Genomic DNA, 27,991 nt, shown 5'->3' with positions numbered 1-27,991 from the left:
GTCCTCAGGTGAAGAAGACCAGGTCTGTCGGGGAGACAGCGTCTGAATGAATTCATTCATGTGGCCGAAACGTCGTGAGAATTATTTTATCATGTTTTATTTTTATTCTTTTATTACTTCCCTTCTACGTGACTTTACCGAAAGAACCAAGAAGATGAATCCCTGCAGTCACGAAAGCTTTAAATCGAAATTTAAGTTAAACCCCTGTCTGCCGGCCATTGGCGCAGTGGGCGTGCGACCTCGGAGCTCTCTGCGGCAACGTCACCGTCACGAGCGGCGGTGGCGGCTGTCGTCGCTGCATCAGCCTTGGTTGACTCGGCCTGAAATGAAGTACTCGAGCGTCCAGAGCGAGACGAAAATTGCGGCCGGGCGTGGCGCTGGCCCCCAAACTCAGTTGCCCCCTGGCCTGCCCCACGTGCCCGTGCCGGGTCTTAGTAGGTGCTCGCTAACAGCACTTTCCCCAAAGCCTGTGTCAGCTATATGGGCTGGGAGAGGGGGGGGTTGGTAGTGTATATATGTGTGTGTCTTTATGCTCGTGCGACTGTACATCAGTCGTTAAAGGAGAGACTTTGATCCTTGTGCGATTGGCAATCCCTCATTCTAAATCCTGTCAGTTGGGAGTTAGGGCATGGTTTTACAGCAGGTTTATGTTGTCTCAACTGCAGCTGTGTGTGGCATGCGCGCCTGTGCGCGTGTGTGTGTGTAGCAGTAGTGTAGTGGTTAGCGCGCATTTTGTTACGAGCCCCCAAGGAGATCGATTCCCACTCACGGCCCTGACTGGTAACGATTATAATTATCTGAACTGGCTTTGGTTCTCCCCTAGGTTGACTCGGCCTTAAACGAGTATCTAGTATCGCTGCTGGGGATATGAAGGCGGCCGGGCGTGGTGGTGGCCACCCACCCACCACCCCCTCGTGTGCCACCGTGCCGGCCTTCATAGGCACTACTCGCTAACAGCACTTGCCCCCAGCAGTCTGTTAAGGCTATCCGGCGGGTTCTTTGTCTTTTTTGTGTGTGCGTGCGTGTCGTGCGGGTGTGTGTTTCGCGTGCGTGTGTATCGTGTGTGTGTGTTCGCAGCGTGTGTATTGTACGGGGAGCGGTGGTGTAGCGGTTAGAGCGCTGCACTACGAACCTGTATTGTACGTGTGTTCACGTGCGTGTCTGCGTGTGCGCGTTGTTTTTCTAGCGCTCCGCCCAGCCTGGCGCGCGTCACGGTGCTGTCGGCGAGCGTGGCGGGCGACCGCCTCTACATGGGCACCGAGGGCGGCGTCGTGAGCCAGCTCGAGCTGCCCGCCATGCGCCTCCTCGACGACCTGACGCTCACGCAGGAGGACCTGCTGCACGGGTCAGCGTCGCGCTCGCCTTGTCGGGAAATCGTCGTCGGCATCTGCCGGTGCCATGTAGCGGCAGCAGCGGTAGCGCCGGCAGCACCGGCAGTACCAGTAGCGCACCAATAGCACTCGCACTGGGAGCACCAGCTACACCAGCAGCAGCACTGGGAGCTCCAGCTACACCAGCAGCAGCACTGGGAGTAGCACCAGCAGCAGTCGCACCAGCAGCAGTAGCACCAGCAGCACCAGAACTGGTAGCACCAGCAACAGCACTGGTAGCACCAGCTACACCAGCAGCATTGGGAGTACCAGCAGCAGCACTGAGAGCATCAGTAGCACCATCAACACCAGCAACAGGAGTAGTACCAGTGTCAGTAGCACCAGCAGTGCTAGCACCAGCTGCAGAAGCACTAGCAACAGCGCCAGTAGCACCAGCTGTACCGCCTGCAGCAGGACCAGCTGCAGCAGCACTAGCAACAGCGCCAGCAGAGTGCAGGTAACATTGGTGACCGCGCCTGTGCCGCAGAGTACCGGACGAGTACCGCGGCGGCAAGGCGCTGGGCCCCATCGAGGCGGTGCAGGAGCACCCGCGGGACCCCCACCGCCTCCTCGTGGGCTTCAGCCGCGGCCTCATGCTGCTGTGGGACCAGGCGACGCGCCGCATGCTCCGCTGCTTCCCTACGGCGCAGGCAAGGAGGGACGCCCGGTGTCACATCTGGGGGCGGGGGGGGAGGGTGGGGAGATGTTCAAGTCTGCAGGATGGTCGTGGGTTCGATCTCGAGTCTGCGTCTCTCTGTCGCCCCGTGGTCACGTGGTTTTTTCTCCGGGTGCTCCGGGTTTTCCCCTCCACATCTAGAATCGACATCGTGCGTTATTTGGCTGCTATAAATGTCCACGTGATATTGGGTGTGAGGTGGTGGTTGGCAGCCTAAATAAAATAATCTTTATTTAGGCTGGATAAATCTGATGGCCCTCATCACACCGCGCCTGCCTCTTGGATCCACCAATACTTGCAGAGGCCTTCATCCAGCAGTGGATTGACCGTGGGCAGATGAACTTGAGCGGTGAGCGAGTCGTGTCGGGGGGGAGGAGACGGGGGGGGGGAGGTGTGGGGGGACAGTAATTCAAGCTCCCCGCTGAGCTCAGACCTGTGTATCTGTGGGCCGCTTTGCAGTATAAAACACATTTGTTGCGGGCACACGGATGACGTTGGGGGGGGGGGTGGGGGTTGAGACGCACCCGCGCCAAGCCCGTCCTGCAGAAGGCGCGCCGTTCCCTAATTAACGCTCGTTAGTGAGTGCTTTGTTTTTAGGCTTGCGGTGTGAGTGGAATGCGCTTTCCGCGCGTGGAATGCGTGCGTCCCTAATTGGCGCTGGAATCTGACGTTGTTTTCGAAAGCTCCAGAGGTGAGGAGAGAGGTGAGGGGGGGGAGAGGCCGTTGATCTTTCGCTGGAGCCCAGGGCAGCATTCGCATGGCCTACGTGCTGCCCTCCCAGCCGGCCCTTGACTCAGAAACATCGACATCATCATCGTAATCATCATCGTAATCATCATCCTCGTCATCGTTGTAATCAGCCATGGTCAATCCACTTAAGGGCTTCACAGGGATACATCCTAAGTGATTTAACCACCAACTGGTGAGAGCACACACATGTGTTGACCCGAGTTCGATTCCCGCTCACGGCCACCACCAGTGACGATTATCGGAACCGGTCCTGGGATCCACGCCGAGGTCGACTCGGCCTCAAATGAGTACCTGGTGCGGTGTGTAAACATCGCCACTGGGGAGACAAAGTGGTCGGGCGTGGTGCTGGCCACTCACCCCCATCGTGTGCCTTGCCGACCTTCAAGAGATGTGCTGCTCGCTAACAACACTTGTATCCAAAAGTCTGTTAAGGCTACACGGGGGATCTTTGTCTTCGTGTGTGTGCGTGTGTGCTGGGGGGCGAGCAGCAGCTGGAGAGCGTGACCTGGCAGAGGAACGGAACGCAGTTCGTGAGCTCGCACAACGACGGCAGCTACCGCGTCTGGCACACAGGCAGCAGCAGCGCGGAGGAGGAGGACGGCGAGGGGGGGCACAAGATCCCCTACGGTGGGGCACACGCATCTGCTGCCACGGCGGCGTAGCGCACTGCACACACACACGGGCGTAGCACACTGCATACACACACACACAGGCGTAGCACACTGCACACACACACACGGGCATAGCACTCTACATACACTGGCATGCAGGCATAGCGCGCTACATACACACGCAGGGATAGCACGCTACATACACACGCAGGCATAGCATGCTACATACACACACAGGCATAGTAGGCTACATACACACGCAGATATAGCACGCTACATACACACGCAGGCATAGCATGCTATGTGCACTAGCATGCAACCATAGCACACTAAAAAACTAAACAAAGAGCCCCCATGTCAGGAAAAGTGCTGTTAGCGAGCACCGATGAAGGCTGGCACTGCACACGAGGGGGTGGGTGGCCAGCACCACGCCTAGCCGCCTTTGTCTTCCCAGTGGCGATGTTTACACCGCACTAGATACTCATTTTCGGCTTAGTCGACCTAGGGGAGGCCCCGGACTGGTTCATTTGCCACTGATGTTGGCCGTGAGCGGGAATCGAACTCGGGTCGCCGGGTTCGTGGCGCGCAGTGCGCTAACCGCTAAACACATAAATACACACACAGGCATAGCACACTACACACACACAAGCATAGCATGCTACGTGCACTAGCATGCAGACATAGCACAACACAGGCGCAGCACTTGAACAGATCAAGTATTTAATGTTGCCGTGCCTTTGTGTGTGTGTGTTTTACGCGTGTGTGGGGAGCGGTAGTGTAGCGGTTCGCGCGCTGCGCTATGAACCCGGCGACACGGGTTCGATTCCCGCTCACGGCCAACACCAGTGATCTGAACCGGTCCCGGGCCTCCCCTAGGTCGACTCAGCCTCAAATGAATACCTGGTGCGGTGTGTAAACATCGCCACTAGGGAGACAAAGGCAGTCGGGCGTGGTGCTGGCCACCCACCCCCTCGTGGACCGTTCCGGCCTTCATAGGTGCTCGCTAACAGCACTTGCCCCTACAGTCTGTTAAGGCTATACGGGGGATCTTTGTTTTTGTTTTACGCGTCGGGGTGCAAGTGAAATACGCGGCCGTGTGTTTTACCTCTCCCTCGTGATTTCCATGCTGCCCCTGTTGCTGTTGCCACCGTCAGGGCCCTACCCCTGCAAAGCCATCAACAAGATCCAGTGGCTGCTAACGAGAGGGTGAGTGACCCCCCCCCTCACCACCATCACCACCCCCACTGCTTTCACGCTTGAACGGAAAACAAACGCACCGGTCGTCTTGTAACAGCAGCTTGCGCACAATGCTCTTGGGATGACAGTTCTGTTTTTGTTTTTATCTTATCCCAACCGACTTTTCGATTTCGTTATATTATTCGGATAAGTTCCGTGCAGAGCGCACGGCTTGTGAATCTGGCTGTTTGAGTGACCGATTGCCCCGCGGATTATCGGTTCAGGTTACTCGGCCGACCGGATGGCACGCAAAATAGTTGCCGGTCGGACGCGGGAGGTGGTGTCTCACGGGGCTTTGACGATGTCATCGGCCACACGATGCTGCCGCGTGGCTCGTAGGGGATTTCCTGCCTTCGTGTTGGGCCGGTCGCCGTGATTAAAAGGGCCCCGAGGAATCGACCGCAACAAAAGTAGTCAATCGTCGGCTAATAATCCCAGCCGTAGTTCCATTCATCTCGAATGAAAGTTACTTGGAAATCCAAGAGGGGTAGGCGAGAAACTGTATATATACACATTCCTGCCGGAAAAATATCCTGCTCGCGAACATGTATCATGTAGATTAGAAGCTTTCGTGACTGCAAGGATTCATATTCTTAGTTTTTTCGGTAAAGTCACGTAGGTAAAAATTTAAATTTTTATTAATAAAAGTAAAATGAAATAAAAATCACGACGTTTCGGAGGCAAACACAATCTTCCGTCTTCAGGTGGAACCGTCACAGCACGATAGCTGTATCAAGTGATACAAGTCATACAGCTATCATGCTGTGACAGTTCCACCTGAAGATGGAAGCTTGTGTTGCCTCCGAAACGTCGTGATTTTATTTTTATTTTACTTTTATTAATTTTTTACCTACGTGACTTTACCGAAAAAACTAAGAATATGTATCATGTATGTGTGCTTTCATCATCATTATCGTCATCATCACTACGATCAATGGGCAGATTATCCGAAGTTGTCCACTGCACATTTCGTCACTTGTTTCCACTTTCCTCTGTCCTGTGCCAATATGCTCAAGTAGTGCCACATCTTTCTGGCACCGATCTCTTGTGATGTTGCCATCGAACCACTCATCGGTTAGGGCTTCCTCTCTTTTCAGTTCCTTCCGTTTATCCAAACAACACACTGGAAATTTTCCTCTTGTCCTCCGTCCTACATATGTGTGTGTGTACAAATAGTGGAAGTTTCCTTATAAGAGAAATAAATGTCTTTTGCCTGCAGTGAATACATTTAAAATGGAACTCCGCAGCACTTGATGGCATCAGCCTCCTTGCGCCGACGATAATTTGCGAAAGAAAAACAAAAAAAACGAGCGACCCGATGATCGCGGATCACACGGCGCACCGCTCGCCGTGTCGCAGCGGGCGACTTCGGCAACACCGGGGGGGGGGGGGGGGGGAGCGGTTTTCCCCCCTCGCGCTCGACTCTCTCTGTCTCTCTCTCGGCAGGGATCCGTACATCGTGCTGAGCGGTGGCATGCCGCGTGCCAGCTACGGAGACCGCCACAGCGTCACCGTGATCCACGGCACCAGGCACGTCGCCTTCGACTTCACATCCCGCGTCATCGACTTCTTCACCGTCTGTAACGAGGCTCCCGACAGCGGTGAGTTGCGCGGGTGGCGGGTGGGGGGCTGTGGGAGGGGGGGCTGTGGGAGGGGGGGGCTGTGGTGGGAGGGGCTGTTGGGGGGGGGGCTGTGGGGGTGGGGTGAGGGAGGTGGCTAATCATAACCGGTTTATCTACAGCATTGAAAAAAAAACCAGGAGAGAAACTGGTTACGGGTTATGGTCTAGGGTAGACTGGCAGAAGGGGGGGGGGGGGATGTACAAAGTTCACACACTCATACAGTCGCACTGATACACAGCAAACAAACAAAGATCCCCCGTATAGCCTTGACAGACTGTAGGAGCAAGTGCTGTTAGCGAGCACCTATCAAAGCCGGCACGGCACACAAGGGGGTGGGGTTGACAGGACCGCGACTGACCGACCGCCTTTGTCTCGACAGTGGCGATGTTGACTACACACCGCTACACCAGTTACTCATTTGAGGCTGAGCCGATCTAGGGTAGGCCCAAGGCCGTTTCAGATAATCGTCACTGGTGTTGGTGGTGGCCGTGAGCAGGAATCGAACTCCATGGGTCGCCGAGCTCATGGTCCGGTGCACCAACCGCTCTTAACTGCCGCCAACTGCTGTACTACCGCACCCTACACGTACATATGTTCACACACACTCTCACACAAACTCGCTCACACTCTGCAGAACAGGGGGAGAACTTAGAAACTCCACGCGGGGAGGGCGCCCGAGGTCACGAACCGAACTCGTGGCCCCTTCTCGCGGTGAGGCACAAGTTTATTTTTTGGTTACCACCAATGCGCGCCAAACGAAAACGGGCAAAACCCGCCGGACTAAGACGGGCGGCGCGCTGGCGCTCGTGCGCGCGTGCAGAGTACGACGCGCCGCAGGCCCTCATCGTGCTCGTGGAGGAGGAGCTGGTGGCCATCGACCTGCGCTCAGAATCCTGGGCCCCGATCCCGCCGCCGTACCTGGCGTCGCTGCACTCGTCCGCCATCACCTGCTCGCACCACGTCTCCGCCGTGCCGCTCAAGATCTGGGAGCGCATCGCGCGCTGCGGCCGCAAGCAGGAGGACGAGAAGAACAAGTCGCACGCCGTGAGTCCGCCGACGAACGCGCCAGGCCTCGCCCGTGCCCTCGCGATTGCTTCGACCTCCGCCCCTTGCGCCGCCGGCAATTTTGCTTTGTCACGCCAACGCCGAGAGGGGAGGCTCCGGAGGATCTCCTCTGCGGCGTGCATGGCCTACTCTTGCAAGCTCGAGCCTACTGTAAATCACGTGGCTTTTGCGTGGCCACCCCCAACCCACTCTGAATCTCCTCACCTCTCATCTACATATCTCTATCGCTCTATATCAGCTCAAGCCTCCGTCTGTGTGTTAGTCTATAGGTGTGTGTGAGTCTGTGAGTCTAGAGGTCTCTGTGTGAGTGGATCTATATGAGTGGATCGGTCTCGGAGTCTTTGAGTATCTACACAGGACCTATAGGTTCACACGCAGCTGGAAGCTTCTGATTGCAAGCCGCTCACCGTACCGCTGACCAGTTCTACTTCACGAGATATAAAGAACTTGCGTCAGTATCGGGTGCCAAACCTGCCACTTAGGTTCTTGCGTGGCCAGGGAATGAATGCGGGTCATTGAGATAGTAGTTGAACACCAAGTAGGATTTAGTCGTTAAACCCGCCACCACCCGACACCGTCAATTCGTAAGGTTTGTCACGTTAACAAAACCCCACGACATGTATTATTCTAGTACGATGTTTCGCCAGTAATTACAACCAGCATCATCAGGCGGACATCCAGATTTGTGGAGAAATCCTCCTGTTTCGTTCTTAAAGAGAGAAAGGATAAATGTGATGTTATCACTAGCGAGTCAGTCGGGTGCGAGGGGCGGGGGGGGGGTAATGTATGTATAGAAATTACAATGGATATCCATTCCCGGTTGAGTTATTCATAGGGATAGTAGCACACTGAGCAAAGCGCTATTTCAGAGATCACCGTTTGCAATACACACAACACATGTAAGTATAGATGTTGAACTTCTTTTGCATACCGTACGTAGCCAACCGCGCGAATCGTCGGTGTGGGGGAAGGACAACAAGCATTTCTAAATAAAAAAATATATTTTTCTCTCGGAGAATGTTTTTGTGGAGCAGTTGAATGAAAATTAATAATCATGATAACAGTGATTCACAGTCCTTTGGCAAAGCTTCATGGTCGTTGATATAAATGAGCTGACAGCAATAACACGTCTTCCGCACTAGAGCAATTATCTATCGGCAGCATCTCCGTGCTGGCAACTGGCCAGCACTTCTGCAAGGGTCGTTTCGAAAACAGATATTCATCGTCGTCCTCATCGGATGTGATCCATCCGCTGCCGGATGAAGGACCTTCTGCAAGACACCTGAAACTTTCTGACCCGGTGCCCCCTACTGGACATGTGTGAAAAAGAGCGTCATAGCTCATGGGATTCCTCCTCCAGTCTAAAGAAAGATTCCGATTTATGAGCTTTTACGGTCTCGCGATCAAACGAAGCTTCTGGCTCTTGGGCGCACGATCCGATTTCATTGCTCCATCTCCACGGGGTTAGTTCTTTTGGTTGCCGCTCCGGTGGTCGGTCTCAAAGAGAGAGGGAACGACCCAGAGGCGTGAGGAGGAACCGCAGACGTGCGGCAAAGGCGGCGGCGGCAACCACGAAGGTGGTCAGCCGCCACTACCAACATTTGCCCAAGCTCTGCTGGTCCTCTATATATATTGAGGTGTTAATTATAATCGGTCAATTCATGAGAGTTTTTTCCGCCTGGGAGTATACCGGAGCGGCCGCGGAAAAACGAATGAAAGAAAAATTCTGGCAAAGGCGTGGCGCGTCATCTAGGCATGCAGAGTCCACGGCCTGAGCTGAAGCCCTGGAACGGTTTAATCAATCCGCGGCGCTGCACCGACCGACCGTGCCGCTCGCTTCGATCTCTTTGACGTGCGCCCCCGTTCCCTCTCCCTGTCGTCGCCGCAGGAGTGGCCCGTCAACGGAGGCATCAACAGGAACACGGAGCCCGCGCTGAGAGACCTGCTGCTCACTGGGTACGGCGCCGGCGTGGGCGGCCGCGTGCGCGTGATCGTCTTGCCGCCCCCACGCCGTACGGCTCGTGGCGGATGAGGGGTGTGGGGGCAGGGGGGGGGGGGCATCGATTAACCGCGTTCCAACGCGCCGGCCGCTGCTCGCATCGTTGCGTTGAATCTCGTCTTGTTATTCGTGGCGCCCGCTCTGGTTCGTGTTATGCACTTGGTGCCGCAGACCCGACGCTGCCGTCGCATTGCTCTTGCTGCTGCTGTCGTGTGTGTGTGGTGGTCTGTGTTGGTGCTGCTATGCCACCACGTAAATGAGAAGCGCCGTACGGCTCTCTCTCTGGGTGGTGCTGCGTGCATTGTTTGGTGCGATGTCCGACGTTTCGCTTCCACGTGCTCGTGAAGCTCCTAGCGCGTGGCCCGATAACCTCTGGACACGGTGCCAAACAACGTTACGGGAGGGGCAACCGGAGAAAACGAGCGGTGGGGATGCTGGTGCTGCCTGGCCGTGGGCTGCCCGGCTAAGCCATGATCCCCGCTCCCCTGTACCCCCACCCCCCGTTGCCGTGCCCAGACACGAGGACGGCTCGGTGCGGTTCTGGGACGCGTCGGGGGTGGCGCTGAAGCAGCTCTACAAGCTGGGCACGGCCAACGTGTTCCTCACCGAGGCCGACCACGCCGCGGAGGGCGAGGACGAGGAGTGGCCGCCCTTCCGGAAGGTACGCCGAGCCAAAAACCCACCACGGGCCAGAGGTACGCCTAGCCGACCCACGGGCCGAAGGTACGTCTAGCTGACGCGTAGGCCAAAAGCGGCGTGTCTAGCCGACCCACAGGCCAGAGGTACACTTAGCCGACCCGCGGGCCGAAGGTACACCTAGCTATCCCACGGGCAGCCAGTTCAGTGATGCTGTCTGCTTAGATGTGAGTGTGCGAGCGACGTAGATGATCTATTCTACCGGGATCAAGGCGATTCACAATGCTCCGGACGTGCGTGTGTTTTGAACACAAATAACGTGAATACGGACCAGTGGGGTGAGCGACTTAGCGACCCAAAGGGTCCAGTGATTCCGTCCGTAGGCAACTGGCGATTGTAATACGCTTGTGTGTGTGTGTGTGTGCGCACGTGTTTTGTTACGTGTGTTGTTGGTACCAACAGGTGGGCTGCTTCGACCCCTATAGCGATGACCCACGGCTTGGCATTCAGAAGATCTCCCTGTGCAAGTTCAGTGGGCAGATGGCGTTGGCTGGCTCGGCTGGACAGGTAATGGCACCACACGACCCCGTGGTCTGCACCTCGGCCTTCACGGCACTTGCCCCAAACCTCTGTTCAGGCTATACAGCGGGTGGGGGATCTTTATCTTTGCAGAGGTTTCCCAGCCCCGCTGTAAACGACGCGGTGATTTATGGCAGCTCGGTGCGTCCGTACGTTTGCATGTTGAACTTCTTCCGCACCGTACGTGGCCAACCGGTTTTTTAATTATTATTTAAACTTAACCCGAGTCACGCCGAAGAATTCCAGTAACGGGGGGATACAGAAAACGTAGCCGACCGTTTTAACCGCAGGTCGAAGGCGCACCTAGGCAACCCGCAGGCCAAAGGTCCGCGCCCCTACTACTTCTCCTCATCCCCCTCCGCCGCAGGTGCTGGTGATGGAGCTGAACGACGACGAGGTGGAGCACGAGGTGGACGTGTACACGGTGGACCTGCTCGAGGAGAACGAGACGTTCCGCTGGAAGGGACACGAGCGGCTGACGCAGCGCGCCGGCCGCATCCGCTTCCCCGCCGGCTTCCAGCCGCAGCTGCTGGTGCAGTGCTCGCCCCCGGCGTCCGTCACGTCGCTGGCGCTGCACCCCGAGTGGCGCCTCGTGGCGTTCGGCACCAGCCACGGGCTGGCGCTGTTCGACCTCCAGCAGCGCCGGGCCGTTATGTCCAAGTGAGCGTCCGGGAATTTTTTTAGTTTTTTTTAGACGTTGAGTGGCCGCTGTTCTGAGTCACGAGACTCCCTGAGGCTTTGCTGGGTAAACAAGCGTAATGATAGTAACGTGTGCTAGTGGTACGTGTAGCAATGCAACGGTTGAGATGAGAGCTCGTTTGCGACGCGCGCGTTCAGATGTGCTTCTGCGGCCGTCTGGAACGCTCTTCCTTCCGATATTAGGAAGCGGACCGGGGACGCGCGGACTACCGAGCTAACGACGAGCGCATCGCCGCTCTATGGCGTCCGTGTCTCTCCTCACCCCACCCCCTCCTCCCCTTCCCCCCGTGCCAGGTGCACGCTGCACCCCAACGACGCGCTGGCGCTGGAGGGCCCCCTGTCGCGCGTCAAGTCGCTCAAGAAGTCCCTGCGCCAGTCGTTCCGCAGGATCAGCAAGAGCCGCGCGTCGGGGCGCAAGCGGCCGCCCAGGGACGGCGCCAACAAGGTGCCCGCAGCAGCCACCAGCACGCGGCCAACGTGCGGCCCCCGTGCGGCCCTCTGGCCGGCGTGAGCCGCGTCGCAGCGATACGGCGAGAGCGGGCAGGGAGAGTGGCCTGCCTTTGATATTCATCCTTGACATTTTGTTTTTACCATTGGAACCTCATTTGCCAGTAAAAAATATGATAATTGGTTTTTTTACCCTTCTATCTGGCAACAAAACTGACACCTTTTTTACAAGGAGTCACGTTTGCATAGACCACAATACCTGCAGTCATAATGCAAACAAAAAACATGTAATGCAAACAAAAAACATGTTTTTTGTTTGCATTATGACTGCAACAAATGTGGCTGGTGGTGATGGTGGGCGGCGCTGCGGTCAGCACGCCGCGCCACAAACCCGGCAACCCGGGTTCGATTCCTGACCACCGCTACAATTTAGCGGCGAGGGATTCCTGAACCGGACCTGGGCCTCCCCCTAGGTGGTCTCGCCGCTAGAATGAGTCCCCGATGCGGCGTGCAAACGCGTCAGCACTGGGGCGCGGTGCTGGCCCACCCACTTCGTGCGCCGTGGCGGCCTTCGTAGGTGCTACTCGCTCTGTTAGAGGCTGCTGCCCGGTGGGGCGGGGGGGTTCTTTGTCTTTGTGGATGTAACTTTGTGAAATACAAATGTGTATGTGTTGTTATTGTCGTTTTTTTGTCAGTGTGTCAGTACTCAGGGCCGACTGGATAAAGTAAGTGACGGGTTTACCCCTTTCACGAGAGGCAATGGGGGGAGCACCCACTAACCCTGTGTCACGAGCTTCCACGCGTGAATGTCCACAATGATTTGCCGTCACCGCATGTCCCCGAGTGGGGGGGGGGGTAGCCTTACCACTGCTGTGGGTGTCACGATGCGTGGGGTGCACTGCCCCCCCCCCCCCCAGATACAACCAGGCCTACCCTAACCCCCTCCTTAACCATCCGCGCCTGTTCTCCTGTCACCGTAACTACACCACCACTCTTAATAACGCCCCCAATCTTTTATCCCAACCACTGTCATCTTACGTGCAGTTTTGTCATTGCTGTAAAGCGACCGTGCAATAAGGCGCTATATAAATCGGTAAGGCTGCACGCGGGATCTTCGTGCCCATTTCGTTCACCGTGGCATGTGCATCCCGTGTCCGAGCATGTGCATGCGCGTCCATCTGCGTGCACGGTCGCGTTTGTCCGTGCGTGCGTGTGCCCGCCCGCCCGCCTGCCCATGCTGGCGAGTGTAGGAACCACTTGTTTCTGTGGGTGCCCAGCGTACGCCCGTGTGCACGTGCGTGTCAGCGTGTGTGTGTGTCAGCGTGCGTGTGTGTACGTATGTGTGCTTGTGCGTGCATGTGCGAGTTTGGTGTGTGTGTTTGGTGTGTGTTGTGCACGCGCACGTGTAATGTAGCGGTTAGCATGCTGTGCTACGAACCCGGCGACCCAAGTTCGAATGCGGCCAACATCAGTGACGATTATCTGAACTGCTTCTAGGCCTCCCCTAGGTCTACTCAGCCTAAAGACGGGTACCGCTGTGTAAACATTGCCACTTGGGAGACGAAGGCCACCGGGCGTGGTGCTGGCCGCCCACCCCATCGTGTGTCGTGCCGGCCTTCGTAGGCGCTGCTCGCGAACGGCACTTGCCCCTTACCGGCTGCTAAGGCTACACAGCTTGGGGGGGGATCTTTGTCTTTGTGTGCAGGTGCAGGAGGCAGAGGGCGAGGTGGAGCTGGCGCCCGTGCAGCGCCGCATCGAGGCTCGCTCCGCCGACGACTCCCTCTCCGGCGTCGTCAAGTGCATTTACTTCGCCGACACGTTCCTGCGTGACGGTCCGCTCGCTCACCCGCTCGCCCGCTCGCTCGCTCGCTCACCCGCTCGTTCGCCCGCTCACCCGCTCACTCGCTCACCCGCTCGTTCACTCGCACCCCCGCTCGCTCAACCGCTCGTTCGCCCGCTCGCTCGCCCGCTCGCTCGCACGCCCGCTCGCTCACCCGCTCGTTAGCCCACTCACCCGCTCACTCACCCGCTCAACCACTCGCTCACTCACACACCCGCTCACTCGCACACCCGCTCGATCGCCTGCTCGCCCACTCATTCGCACTCCCGCTCGCTCTCGCACGCTCAACCACTCGCTCGTCCGCTCACCTGCTCGCTCATCCGCTCGCTCACCTCTCCTGACCGGCAGCTCACTCCTCTCATTCGGTGGTAGCAGTGGGGGGTTCCCTTGGGTCCCTCCCCTTGGCTAAAAAATTAATGTGTAAATAAATGCCCTGCACTCTGATATGTTCTGTTATGTTACGGGGAGCGCCGTGCGAATGCAACACAAATTATAGTTGTTGCTCGGCGGATGCAGCCAAGTGGTGTTTATTGAAAATCAGCGTTTGTGTTTTGTTGTCTTTACGGACCCAGGATCACACCACGGACCCAGCCTGTGGGCCGGCACCAACGCTGGCATCATCTTCGCCTACACCATCGACGTGCCGTCGTCTGAGCGCCGATCGGAGACTCCGGTGGAAGCTCGGCTAGGTACGTACCAGGCGTGCCGGCGGGGGGTTGCCCCGATTGCCAACCGGTGATATTCGTTAAACGCTTCCCGACGAAGGGTGATAAGCGGGTCCGTATGTCCGTACGTACTTAGTGCATCCGTCTGGTTCTCTTGTCCATCCATAATGGGGGGGGGGGGGGGCGGGTAGCGGGGGTGACTTCCGTACAGATGATCCAGCATGAACAAAACTTTAGTGTCAAGTTGTGTTGCTGTTGAGGAAGTTAACCAAGCGAAAAACGGCCGCACTGATGTCCTTAGGTGAAGACGGCTGCTTGCGTTGTGGCCGAAACGTCGTGAGAATTATTTTATTATGTTTTATTTTTATTATTTTATTACTTCCCTTCTACGTGACTTTACCGAAAGAACCAAGAAGATCAATCCCTGCAGTCACGAAAGCTTTAAATCGAAAAGTCCGCTCTAAGTTTTACACGGAGGTTGGGCGTCTTTGTCTTTCGTGGGCCCACGTGGACCCCGCGCGCGCAGCCAAGGAGATCCAGCTGATGCACCGGGCCCCCGTGGTGGGCCTCACCGTGCTGGACGGGAAGGGCAGCCCCCTGCCCGAGCCGCTAGAAGTGCTGCACGACCTGGCCAAGTCGCCCGAGATGGGCTCAAGCCACTCGCTGCTGATCATCTCCGAGGAGCAGTTCAAGGTGCGGACAGAGACGACGCGAGTGGTGTGCCAGCTGCTGCTGCAGCCTGGCCGGCTGCAAGGTGGCCAGGAGAAGGAAGCGCAGCCATGGATTCTTGAATCTATCTGTGCGGAGGCTTTGCGTGTCGCACCCCGCCACCCCGCATATGCGTGCGTGATGGGTTTGCTCCGGGTTCTCCGGTTTTATCCAACAAGAAGCCAAACTCTCCCATTATTGGCATTGGCCAACAACCCAAATGTAATAATTGTTTTTCTACCCTTTTATCTGGCAACAAAACTGACACCTTTTTTACAAGGAGTCATGTTTGCATTGGCCACAATACCTGCATTCCGACCGCAGGTATTGTGGTCAATGCCAACATGACTCCTTGTAAAAAAGGTGTCAGTTTTGTTGCCAGATAAAAGGGTAAAAAAACAATCATATTTTACTACTGGCAAAGGAGGTTCCAATGGTGGAACCCAAATGTAGCAGGGCCCTACTGAGGAAAGAGTCTTGAGACTCGGGTAAGACCTCGCGAGAGATCTTACTCCAACTCAAACTGTCATTATCGCAGCAGCAGCAGCAATGGCTTTTGGCTCGGCCATCGAACAAAGACGGTGGCAACTGCATCGCACGGCACTGTCAGATGCACTTCTGCAGTCATCAGGGACGCTCTGCCGGTATTAGGAATCCCACTGAAGTTGTGCACTTTAAAATAATCGAGATTGAAAACTAAATTTTTTCAGAACTGATTTTTGTTGCTAGTTGCTTGTCCTTCCTCCGATTAGCAGGGTTGGCTACATACGGCGCGAAAGAAGTTCAACTTAACAAACATACAAGGTGTGCATGTTGCCTGCGCGAGAGCCTCTTCCTGTGCGGGACAGTAGAGGGGGGATGGGGTCCCTGTTCGCCAGGGGATTGTGCTGCTGCTGCTTCGTGTGAACGTGGATCGAGTGAAACGTTTACGATGAATGCTCTCGAAGGCTGCTCTTGCGGGAGTTTTTGGCTGCGACACATTTCCACGTGATGAGACACTTCATCGAGCTATCCATCTGTAGCTAACTCGATTCTGAAAAAGACTGCTACGTAGCTCCGTGGGCCTTGCCTGGTAAAATAAAAGTAACGGAGGGCCACGTTAGTTCGGCTGACGTCTCACCGCGCCCGCGCCCGTGCCCGCCCACGCCCGACAGGTGTTCGCACTGCCGCGCGTCGGCGCCAAGAACAAGTTCAAGCTGACGGCGACGGAGGGGTCGCGCGTGCGCAAGGTGGCGCTGGCCACGTTCGCCAGCGCGGCGCCGGCGGGGGAAGACTACAGCGAGAGCTGCCTCGTGTGCCTCACCAACCTGGGCGAGGTGCACGCCTACAGCGTGCCCGCACTGCGCCTGCAGGCGCGCCACGGCTGCATGCGCCGGGAGGACGTGAGCGGCATCGCCTCCTGCGTCTTCACCAAGTCGGGACAGGGTGAGGACTCGGCTACCGCGGACGCCCACCAGCTCGCCACCCCCCCCTCCTCCTCCACCCCACCACCTCCCCCACTGCTTCCACCCCACGAGGGAGATACAGGCGTATGTGCTCGTGTGTCCGGTCGTGTCCCAGGCTTCTATCTGATCTCCCCGTCGGAGTTTGAGCGCTTCTCCCTCTCCGCAAAGAGCATCACGGAGCCGCTGTGCGCCGTGCAGCCCAAGGCTCGCGACGTCCCCACCAGGTGACCCACCCCCTCACCCCACCTCGAGGCACCTGCCGTACATCCCCACTTCCTCTCTAGCGTTCCAGCGGCAGCTGTCCCTGTGCACGAGCCTGCCACGAAGGGGCGATGATTGCCGCTATGTGGTCGAGCTTAGAGGAAGGTGGCAGCTCTCCCGACGCAGCTCAACGTCAATGCAGCCACCAGCCGGCGAATGGGCAAGTCTTCCAGTGTGGGGCAGTAATGAGCGCTCCGTGTAATCCCAGTGCAGTTGAGTTGAGTTTATCACAGTCGTGTTTAGTTCGTTCTCATTCCCTCGCACCTCCGAATTGCGTGCTTGGCTACATACGGTGCGAAATAAGTTCTACATGCATGCATGCATCACTTGCAGGAGGGGGTGGTCCCAGTTACATCCAGCAAACATCGCTTCAAACAAGGTTACAGGCGAAGTTGCGGGTTTAAAAAAAAAAAATGTCCCGGCGCAAGAAAAAATAAAAGAACGCGCCAACGACACAGATCAAGTGAAGCAAAACGTGGGAGTCTTGACCGACAATGCGTGGAACAAAAACCACGAACGATCGTCGGACATATAGAGCGAGCGGTTATGTACCGGCTCAAATTTTTAAGCTAAACGTTCACGGTGAGCGGAGAACAATGTGGCGCGGGGGGGGGTGGGCGGCTTAATTGCGCGGGGCGCCGGCAAAGAACGATGGCCCCCCTCGGTGTGTTCTCGATTGCAAAGCCGGTTTATTGCCGCGACGAAACCCCCTTCTTGCAGGCATTCGGCCAAGGACAGGCAGAGGAACAGCACGAGGAGCAATGGGAGCAGCTCGTCTGTCGGAGAAGGTGACGTTCACACACGCAGGCGCCTGTCGTAACTCCCCGTGTCGTTTGGGAGTAGGTGATGTTCACACACGCGGCCTCCCGTCGTACCTCCACGTGACGTTTGGGTTTGCGTCCTTGAGAAAAAGGCTGAATGTGTTAAGTGGATCAAATGGGTACCGTTTCGCGAAGACGCACTGCAATGCGTTTTGGTACAACGCGGGGGAGCGTGCCACTGTAACGTGGGAACACGAGCCGTTGTAATGCCGTGGGGGGGGCAGTGTGGATCTCTGTCTCCGTGTGGTTTGTGGCTTCCTTGAACTGTGGATTTCTTCCAGCAGGTAAGAAGAAGGGAAAGATCATGGAGAACGCCCTGTTGACCGACTCGTGTGAGTACCAATCCTTCTTGACTCCACAGCGTCTGTCTCTACACGTGGGGGGGGAAAGAACGTTCAAAAGAAATAAATTATTCAGCCACGTGGCCGTCCTCCTGGGAGCTCATAATTTCATCAGTTTTGTTACTCATATTCATACCACCAGCACCTCCGATTGGCCAGCCGAGCGTGGTGTTTGCCACTCACCCCGTGGTTGCGGCCGACACGGCACTTCCCCCCCCCGCCACAGCCTGTAAGAGTCTGTACGGGTAAGAGGCGTGGGATCTTTGTCTTTGTATCGCGCGGGGGCGCACGTGTAACGCGGAGTGCCGATTGTCGCCCCCGCCCCATCCCCATCCCAGCCGTGCTGGAGGAGATTCAGGAGACCCTGAGCTCGTCTAACGCGGCGGCGGCGGCTGCGGCTGCGGAGGCCAAGGCCGGTGGTCGCGTGGGAGCCAAGCCGGTGAGGGATGGGGTCGCACGCTGCCCCGCACGCTGCCCCGCACGCTGCCCCGCACGCTGTCCCGCACGCTGCCCCGCACGCTGGCCCGCACGCTGGCCCGCACGCTGCCCCGCACGCTGCCCCGCACGCTGCCCCGCACGCTGTCCCGCACGCTGCCCCGCACGCTGCCCCGCACGCTGCCCCGCACGCTGCCCCGCACGCTGCCCCGCACGCTGTCCCGCCCGCTGTCCCGCACGCTGTCCCGCACGCTGCCTCACACGCTTCCCCGCATGCCCTGGTTGCCCGGCGGTGAAATGCTGGTGACGCCGGCGACGCTAGCAAAAACTAGCGCCCGTCCTTATGTAGCGCGGGGGGTACATGGTTGTGAGAGCTGTTCTGTCTCCCCCCCTCTCTCGCTCGCGAGCCGAAGCGTTAAAAATAATGATGATGATGGTGATTGGTAGCGTTGGATGCTTGCGAGCGCGACAATCTCATCTTGTTTGGCTGTGTCGGGTGGCGGAGGGTCTTGCAATAAGAGGATGGCAAGGGAGAATGTGAGAGGATGAGAAGTTAGGATTTGACGAACGGATGTGTGGATGAGCACGCTAACACCATCACCTCTCCCCCCCCCCTTCCGCTCTGTAGGCGCCCTGACTCGAGAAGCAGGATGGATACTGTTTTTGCGCGGAGATGTAAGTGCTCTCATTCGTTTTTAAACCGACGCCCCACCTCGTTACGTCACGTTTCCGCTACCTTGTTGTCGGTAGATGGCAGTGCGGAGAGAGACAAAGAAATGCTTTTAATTTACAGCATTGCTCAAATTCTAGGGAGAGAGACAAACCAGGGCCTGTCGGCTTTGCGTGCCGTTACGTCGTCCACAACGGCAACCGTGTTGATTCTCCCCCCAAACTTGTCGTTTGCGCAAATCCGTGTTGACGTGCGGTCGCGTCGTGAGGTCCCCGCGCGATGTCGGGCGTGGGCTTCGTGGAGCGATTCGTGGAGTGACTCTCCCGGGAACCCGCGAGTGGCGGAGAGTGGCACCCCGGTGCGGCGGAGCGACCCACCGCGTCGGCGGTTCGGGTGTCGTCGGCGATGAGCGTCGCGTCGATCGCGTCGTGTTGCTGCTACTGCTGCTGATACTGCTGCTACTGCTGCTGATACTGCTGCTGATGCTGATACTGCTGCTGATGCTGATACTGATACTGCTGCTGATACTGCTGCTGCTACTGCTGATACTGCTGCTGATACTGCTGCTACTGCTGATACTGCTTCTGCTGCTACTGCCCCTGCTGCTACTGCTGCTGATGCTGCTGCTGATACTGCTGCTACTGCTGCTGCTACTACTGCTGCTGATACTGCTGCTGCTGCTACTGCTGCTGATACTGCTGCTGCTGATACTGCTGCTACTGCTGCTACCACTGCTGCTGCCACTGCTGTCACTGCTGCTACTGCTGCTCCTACTGCTCCTACTACCACTGCTGCTGCTGCTGCTACTGCTACCGCCCCTGCTGCCGCTACCGCTGCTACCACTGCTGATGCCACTGTTGATGCCACTGCTGATACTGCTGCTACTGCTGCCCCTACTACCCCTGATGCTGCCACTGCTACTGATGCTCCCAAGAGCTCCCGTCGGTTTCGTCTCATTCATCCCGAGTTGTCTCTTCCCCTCCCGCTTGTTCCGCAGAGTTAACCGACGGCTCCTGGAACCTACCTTCTCACTCTCTCTCTCCCCCCACACCCGTCGCTCGCCAGCGAAGACCCCAACGGATTCACACACCGCACGCAAAGACAAATATCACCCCTACATAGCCTTCTTCAACAGGCTGTTTGGGGCAAGTGCTGTTAGCGAGTAGCAGCGCCTATGAAAGCCGGCACGGCGCACGAGAGGGGGTCGTGTGGCCAGTCTCCCCAGTGCTGATGTTTACACACCGCATCAGATACTCATTTAAGGCTCAGTCGACCCAAGGGGAGGCCCAGGGCTGGTTCAGATAATCGCCACTGTTACTGGTCGTGAGCGGGAATCGAACTCTGTGCGCCGGGTCCGTAGCTTTGTGCGCTGGCCCGCTACGCTACCGCTCCCCCAACAAATACAACAACAACAACAGCCGTCATTCGCCGCACGCACGTACACACGCACAACAACAACAACAACCGCCGTTCACCACTAAGTGGCGGTGACGTCACCGTGACGCTTGTGCCGTGCTTAGACGCACATTGCGGCCACGTGAAGTGTCGGAAGGCCAAGCGCTTGCAGGAGGTCACGGACGCGTTTCCCCCCCCCAGGTGCGACACGCACACAGGCACACACAATGCCTCGTCCCTTCAGCTTAACGTCGAGCCCATACCCTCAGGCTCCCGCCAGTCCGTGCCTTTACGCCTCTGATAATCCAGACCTGGGGTGGGGGTGGGGTGGGGTGGGAGGGGGTCGCTGTTCGGCTTTCCGAGCCGGCGCTGCCGCGGCTCAGGGTGCAGGATGGGGGTTCTTGCCTTGGGCGGTGCGACCTCCCACCCCCCCCCCTGCCCCCCCCCCCCCCAGTCTTATCGCCAAGCACAACAAGGTTCAATGCGGGGGGGGGGGGGGGCTCCTTCTTCAGCGACCGCTCACGGCAGCGATACTTTTGTAGCAGCACTAATCGTACCACAGATTTTCTTCCCCCCCCGCACCGAAATCGTAGGACACGGTAATGCCTTAAAAAAATGTCTTCGAGTAGTCGTCTCTCACGCTAATTGTATCACCCCCCCACCGCCTGATTGTTTTATACCTGCCGGCAAAGTCATCTGACGAGGTTCGTCGTCGTCATCTCTCTTGGCCTTGTGTTGGCGGCTGCTGCTGCTTCTGCCAGGCAAGGTAACCCACCCCAGCCCACACCCCCACCGCCAGCAGACGTGGTACCGTTTACCATTTGAAAACGAATGCGAGCGTGAGCGGCTAAGACGAGTCGGCCGGATGTACTGTATATTTATGGCGCCGGGGGGTAACTCCTGCACCTTGGTGAACTCCTGGAGCCGGTCGTGGCGTTGCCGCTGTCACGGCAGATTTATTTTTAATTTACGAGTTTGGCGCGGGGGGGGTGTGGCGTGGGAGGTTGGTGGTGGTGGTGGCGGTGGAGCAGTGCCCACTTTAGATGAGCAGCAGCAGCGGCAGGGGGTGGTTGCCTGGGTTTCTCAAATCCTTCCTCGAATCGGCCACCTAAACAACGATTCGGCCACAACACACTCGGCCTCTGCTGAGCTAGTGGTCTAGACAAGGCTGTGGGGGGGGGGTAACGTAGCTCGGAGATGATGGGGAAGCCCCCCCCCTCCCCTCCCCACCAGGGCCTCCTTCCTGCGTGTTGGTGTTAGCAGCGCACCGTTTGCGCGTCGCTCATTCTCACGGAACACGCGAGGAGGGAGGAGGAGGAGGAGGTTGGGGGGGGAGGGTTGGGGTTAGGACCCAGCCATCGCTGCTGTGTTTCACCACCTCCCTGCTCCTCAGTGCTACCCCCCCCCCCACTCCACTCCTCCAGCGGACACTCGATTATCGATAACCAACACCCACGTGGTTTGGAGTTGCTGGAGTGGTGGGGCGGTCTCTGGGAGTTGTTGGTTCATCTTTGTTGGTTCATCGTCGTTTGTTCATCGTTGGCTCACCGTTTGTCGTTTCTCCCGATCCTTGTGCGAGCGTCGCGGGCCCCGATTCCGCAGGGCGGCGCGATCGTCCGTGTCTCCCGGAGTCCACGCGTCGGCCGGCAACATCGCGTCCGCGATGCTGCTGCCGCCACCTCCACCGTAGATTTTTTTATTTTACTTTGTCTAACCGGACTTGACAGCGGTCACTCATTCTTGAAGCTTGCTTTCTCTCGTGTTTCAACTGTTAACCGATCGACGTCGATAATGCAATGTCTGTATTTTAGATGAAATGAAATATATTTTAGTACAATGGGGGTAAAGTATTTTTAATCATGTAATGGTTAATTTTTAATCTAGGTGTATACATTTTTCAATATGGTGTAATTTTATAACGATTTCTTAAAGAGGCTGCGGTATGGTGTTTCTCTGTGGGTGTAATATTTTATTCCGAATTAACGATTTCCGTCGAGGTGTTTCGGTTTTTTTTTGTTCCACCACCCCCCCCCCCCCCTTTCCTATTTTTGGTAGCGTACCGATCGACGCGAAACGTAGCCGGGCGTTAGGGGGTGTTCGTTTTGCAAAGCCTCCCTCTCTTAACCGCGCGCGCGCGTGTGTGCCGTGCACTACACTTGACACCAATAAAACTTCTATCCCAGGAACGATTTGCTTTCGATCGCCGATTTGCCGTCCAGTTGATTGAGCGTCCCCCACCCCCTAGGAAGCCTTCAAAAACGACGTTACCCCAACGGTGCCGGGTCCCGCAAAACAACAGCCGGTCCGGAACTCCCGCAGAGCGGTGCCGAGACGGACCCCTTCGCGTCCGAGGAGCGAACGTTTCGTGGAAGCGGGGAGGGAGGGACGGGGTTACCGCCAGAGGTCGCAAACGGGTTTTGATTCCTTACCCGTACTCGGCCGCGCCAGGGTCACAAACGGGTACCCGTACCCGGCCGTACCCTACCCGTACCGGGTACCTAATTGCGACCTCTGGGATGAAGCCATGTTGCAGGCGCGGGTGGGTTGATTCTAGGAACTTGAATTGTGAGAAGAGACAAGACGTTGGGAAATGAGTGACAAACAGTTACTCACCAGTGACTCATGGCCAACCCGTACCCGGCCGCACCAGGGTCGCAAACGGGTACCCGTACCCGGCCGTACCCGTACCCTACCCCCATACCCGGCCGGGTACGGGTATCGTGTACCTGATTGCGACCTCTGGGATGAAGCCATGTTGCAGGCGCGGGTGGGTTGATTCTAGGAACTTGAATTGTGAGAAGAGACAAGACGTTGGGAAATGAGTGACAAACAGTTACTCACCAGTGACTCACGGCCTACCCGTACCCGGCCGCACCAGGGTCGCAAACGGGTACCCGTACCCGGCCGGGTACGGGTAGCCGGGTATCGGGTAGGGTACGGGTATCGGGTACCCGGTTGCGACCTCTGGTTACCGCCAGAGCTCCCGCTGAGGTTCGCTTCGCTGCTGACCTCCCCCGTGGGAAGGTCGTGGGACGGCACGTGGGTCGCGAAAGCCTCCTCCCCGTTCGGCTTGTTTGGTTTTATACTCTTAGGTTTTTTCGGTCAAGTCACGTAGGTAAAAATAAATAATAAATAATTAAATTATAGAAATAAAATAGTAAATCACGACGTTTCGGGATTTATTATTTTATTTCTATTATTATCACCATTATTTTATTATTTATTTTTATTATTTACTTTTCCCTATGTGACTTTACCGAAAAAACCTAAGAGTATGAATCCTTGCAGTCACGAAAGCTTCAAATCTAGACTTTTTGGTTTTGCTAGCTCCTCCGGCTTGCGCGCTCGCTGTGGCTGGGCACCTAAGGCAGCAGCGGCGGCTGTCGCCAGATGATTTCACTGTGGAATGGAAAACTACTTTTTCCTGGGTAGTAAGTGTTATTTTCTAATTGTGTATGCCTCAAAAGTACAGAACTTGACTATTATTCCCCACAAACTTTGCTTTTCTGACCAGGACTTTATGTGAAGGAATTAGACAAATGCACACGTTTTCTCATTGAAAATAGGTAAATTTATAAATATCACTGCCCTGGTCACAAAAGCAAAGCTTGTGGGGAATAATAGCACTTTATATACTTTTTAGGCACAATCAATTAGGAAAATAACACTACCCAGGAACAAACAGCGTGTTGCATCGTGATTGTGCTCGCAAGAGGTTCTGTTACACATCGAGTTGAACTGATGGGCTCGTGGCAGCAGGTGGCGGTGGTGCAGCGCTGTCAATTGGCATTTGCTGGTTTCATTTCCGTATCGTCTATCAAGTCGTGCCACACGGAGTATAGTACGGTATATATTACTGGTAGGAACCTCCTGGTTACACCAGCCCACAGGGGATTATTGTGTCCGTCCGTCGTGCAGGGAGGGGCTGGGTGGGGAGGGGCTGGGTGGGGAGGGGCTGGGTGGGGAGGGGCTGGTCACCCCGTGGTGCCCTTATAAAACTCAACGTTTAACCTACTCACGCCGGCTTGTGCCCGCCCTCACAGTCGGGCATATTTGCGGAATACACCACGCCGCCGTTGACCCTGCAGGCCATTGACCGAGCAACCCAACGTTCCTACCAGCTCCCTCCGCAGGAATGTGTTTATTTTGTTTCGTAGGGTTCTCCTGCCGCATTTCTTTTATTTAAGACGTTTTCAAAAAATTAATGAGCTATCAGAATATATATATTTTATTACATATACTGGAGGAATCCGATGAGCTATAAAGCTATTTTTCACAGATGTCCAGTAGAGTCACGAAGTGAGAACGTTGCAACAACAATCAGTGCCAAAACACGAGAGCAGTGGAAAGGAAATGTAAATACATCGCCCGAACACAAATCAAACTCAACTATCCCGATGCTGCCAGGCACAGCCCACTGAGGTGTTCACTTATGTTTCAGAAGCGAGCTGGCCACAAATGACAGCTCAACAAAGTGGCTCATCATCACCACCACCCCACATCGTCGTCTGTGCAATCACACCTCCTCCACCAACTCTGTAACATCACAAACTATACCTCCACCACTGTACCATCACCACCACCCCCACATCATATGTGCCATCACATCTCCACATCCTCTCTAACATCACAAACTAAACCTCCACCACTGTACCATCACCACCACCTCATCGTCTGTGCCATCACACCTCCCCCGTAACATCACAAACTAAACCTTCACCGCTGTACCATCACCACCAACCCCACATCATCGTCTGTGCCATCACACCGCCACCAAATTCCCCGTCCGAGCTCCGCAGTCCTCTACATATTTAGGCGGCAATCGGTCGGTGAACGCGTGTTTACGCGTGCGAGTAAAACCGGAGCGCCCGGAGAAACCCTCCGCGTGCGAGGGGAGCCCAGGAACTCGGTCCTCCGCGCACAGATGCATCAGTGTGGGGTCCGCGCATTGCTGCGGCCGAGTAACCCGCACACTCCTGCCACAGCCGGGGGTTACAACAACCTCATCGACACCCACGTGGGAAGGCGGTTTCACGGCCATCTGTGTGTGACCCGCCAACCCCCTCGCTGTTGCTGCTGCTGCTGGCAGCCACAGCAGTGCTGGGTCACGTGCAACCACGTACCGAAGCCGTGGGCAGTGCTGCCTCCCGGCTAGCAGCGGGTCCGAATAGCGTTGTCGTGATTATATAAAGTTGAATTTCACATTCTTGAGGTATCATTGACTCGGGCACGGATACGCGATCCAGCAGGTGCGTGTTACGCGTGTTGCATATTCATAAAGACAAAGGTCCCCCGTGTAGCCCGCGTCGATTGTTGGGGGCAAGTATGTGCGAGCACCTGCCGAGGTACGGCACGGCACACGAAGAGGGGTTTTGGGTGGCCAGCACCACGCCCGGCCGCCTTCGTCTCCCCGGTGGCGATGTTTACACTCCGCACCGGGTACTCATTTAATGGCTGAGTCGACCTAGGGGGGGGGGGGAGGCCAAGGACCGGTTCAGAGAATCGTGACAAGTGGTTGATGGAGGAATGTCAGAGCCACGAGGAGGAGGAGGTGGAGGATGTTTGTGTCTCGAATGAGGAGATGTTCATTGTTTTGGAGGTCCGCGTTGTTCCACTCTGTTCGCATAGCAGCGGCGTTCATGTGGGTCTGGGTGGTGAACTTCTGGGGCAGTGACAGCAGCAGCAGCGGCGTTCATGTGGGTCTGGGTGGTGAACTTCTGGGGCAGTGACAGCAGCAGCAGCGGCGTTCATGTGGGTCTGGGTGGTGAACTTCTAGGGCAGTGACAGTAGCAGCAGCGGCGTTCATGTGGGTCTGGGTGGTGAACTTTTGGGGTAGTGATAGCAGCAGCAGCGGCGTTCATGTGGGTCTGGGTGGTGAACTTCTGGGGCAGTGACAGTAGCAGAAGCGGCGTTCATGTGGGTCTGGGTGGTGAACTTCTAGGGCAGTGACAGTAGCAGAAGCGGCGTTCATGTGGGTCTGGGTGGTGAACTTCTGGGGCAGTGACAGTAGCAGAAGCGGCGTTCATGTGGGTCTGGGTGGTGAACTTCTGGGGCAGTGACAGCAGCAGCAGTGGCGTTCGTGTGGGTCTGGGTGGTGAACTTCTGGGGCAGTGACAGTAGCAGCAGCGGCGTTCATGTGGGTCTGGGTGGTGAACTTCTGGCGTAGCGACAGTAGCAGCAGCGGCGTTCATGTGAGTCTGGGTGGTGAACTTCTGGGACAGTGTCAACAACAGCCTCAGCACGATCACAGAAGTTGGTCCGATGACGATTAAGACAATGATGACGATGATTGTGATGATGATGATGACGACGACGACGATGATGAATATGATGATGACGACGACGATGATGAATATGATGATGACGACGATGATAATGCGATGATTGTGATAATGATGATGACGACGATGACAATGATGCCGAATGATTCGATTCGGATGATCGTCACTGGTGTTTGTGGTGGCCGCGATCGGGGCAATCGAACTCGGATCGCCTGGTTCGTAGCGCAGCGCGCTCACCATCACACCGCCACCACTCCTTGACATCTCTACATCAAGAACGGAGATCCCCCGTGTATCCTTCAGCATACTGATGGGGCAGCACCACGCGCGGCCGCCTTTGTCTCCCTCGTGGCGATGTTTACACACCGCACCAGGATACTCGGTTACACGTACAGTATACATCTATAGACAAATACAAAGATCCCCCGTGTAGCGTTAACAGACTGTTGGGGCAAGTGCTGTTAGCGAGTAGGCCGGCACGGCACCGCCACACGCGAGAGGGTGGATGAACGTGCAACCACGCCGGGCCGCCTTTGTCTCCTCCAGTGGCAATCCTTACACACCGCACCAGGTACTCAGTTTTATATATATATTTTAAAACCTATATCCACGCACGCACACGCACGCACAGAGGAAGGGAATGGTCTTCACGTTGATCTCGCGTGCCGATGTTATCCCTCCGACCGCTCGCCGTGTCCCCTTACACGGTGAGCGAGCCCCAGACCCCATTGTTACTCGGGGGACAATTTCATTCTTTCAGCCACTCAAGGTTGGGGGGAGGGGGCGATGTGTGCGTGTGTGTGTGTATGTGTGTGTCTGTGCTCGCTAACAGCACTTGCCCCTACAGTCTGTGAAGGCTATACGGGGGATCTTTATCTTTGTGTGTGTGTCTGTGTATGTGTCTGTGCTCGCTAACAGCACTTGCCCCTACAGTCTGTGAAGGCTATACGGGAGATCTTTATCTTTGTGTGTCTGTTTTTGTGTCTGTGTGTCTGTGCTCGCTAACAGCACTTGACCCTACAGTCTGTTAATGCTATACGGGGGATCTGTATCTTTGTATGTGGGGAGTGGTGGTGTAGTGGTTAGCGCGCTGCGCTACGAACCTGGGCGACACGGGTTCGATTATCTGAACCGGTCCTGGGCCTCCCCTAGGTCGACTCGGCCTTAAATGGGTACCCGGTGCGGCGCGTAAACATCGCCACTAGGGAGACAAAGGCGGCCGGGCGTGGTGCTGGCCACCCACCCCCTCGTGTGCCGTGCCGGCCTTTATAGGTGCTCGCTATAGCAGCACTTGCCCCAACAGTCTGTTCAGGCTACACGGGGGATCTTTGTCGTTTTGTGTGCGTGTGTGTGTTTGTCTTTGTGTGTGTCGATCTGCGTGTGCGCGTGTGCGTTTATCTTTGTGTGTGTCTGTCTCCGTGATCTGCGTGTGCGTGTGT

The 27,991-nt window shown here is 56.3% G+C and overlaps 1 protein-coding gene across 3 annotated transcripts in view; it reads left to right on the top strand.

The window, feature by feature from the left end:
• LOC133346145 (lethal(2) giant larvae protein homolog 1-like) overlaps positions 1-20,590 on the top strand; it is a 65,497-nt gene extending 44,907 nt beyond the window's left edge. For 2 of the 3 annotated variants that reach the window (XM_061557604.1, XM_061557586.1), the window contains exons 6-26: positions 1,187-1,345; positions 1,858-2,020; positions 3,285-3,423; positions 4,562-4,613; positions 6,090-6,244; positions 7,086-7,309; positions 9,219-9,286; positions 9,846-9,990; positions 10,428-10,532; positions 10,912-11,204; positions 11,538-11,688; positions 13,396-13,522; positions 14,103-14,219; positions 14,722-14,888; positions 16,058-16,328; positions 16,464-16,572; positions 17,330-17,397; positions 17,712-17,762; positions 18,110-18,210; positions 18,835-18,881; positions 19,874-20,590. In XM_061557604.1, the coding sequence (XP_061413588.1) occupies positions 1,187-1,345; positions 1,858-2,020; positions 3,285-3,423; positions 4,562-4,613; positions 6,090-6,244; positions 7,086-7,309; positions 9,219-9,286; positions 9,846-9,990; positions 10,428-10,532; positions 10,912-11,204; positions 11,538-11,688; positions 13,396-13,522; positions 14,103-14,219; positions 14,722-14,888; positions 16,058-16,328; positions 16,464-16,572; positions 17,330-17,397; positions 17,712-17,762; positions 18,110-18,210; positions 18,835-18,843 (2,674 nt within the window). In that variant the 3' untranslated portion in view covers positions 18,844-18,881; positions 19,874-20,590. The remainder of the gene's footprint in view (positions 1-1,186; positions 1,346-1,857; positions 2,021-3,284; positions 3,424-4,561; positions 4,614-6,089; positions 6,245-7,085; positions 7,310-9,218; positions 9,287-9,845; positions 9,991-10,427; positions 10,533-10,911; positions 11,205-11,537; positions 11,689-13,395; positions 13,523-14,102; positions 14,220-14,721; positions 14,889-16,057; positions 16,329-16,463; positions 16,573-17,329; positions 17,398-17,711; positions 17,763-18,109; positions 18,211-18,834; positions 18,882-19,873) is intronic. The other variant, XM_061557596.1, reaches the window with a different exon arrangement.
• The last annotated feature ends 7,401 nt before the right edge of the window (positions 20,591-27,991 follow it).

This window comes from Lethenteron reissneri, chromosome 3 (assembly GCF_015708825.2).
Source record: "Lethenteron reissneri isolate LAM-NWPU_2019-01 chromosome 3, ASM1570882v1, whole genome shotgun sequence".
NCBI classification, from domain to species: domain Eukaryota; kingdom Metazoa; phylum Chordata; class Hyperoartia; order Petromyzontiformes; family Petromyzontidae; genus Lethenteron; species Lethenteron reissneri.
Note: the sequence above shows the minus strand (reverse complement) of the source record. Positions and strands in the feature narration are given on the sequence as shown.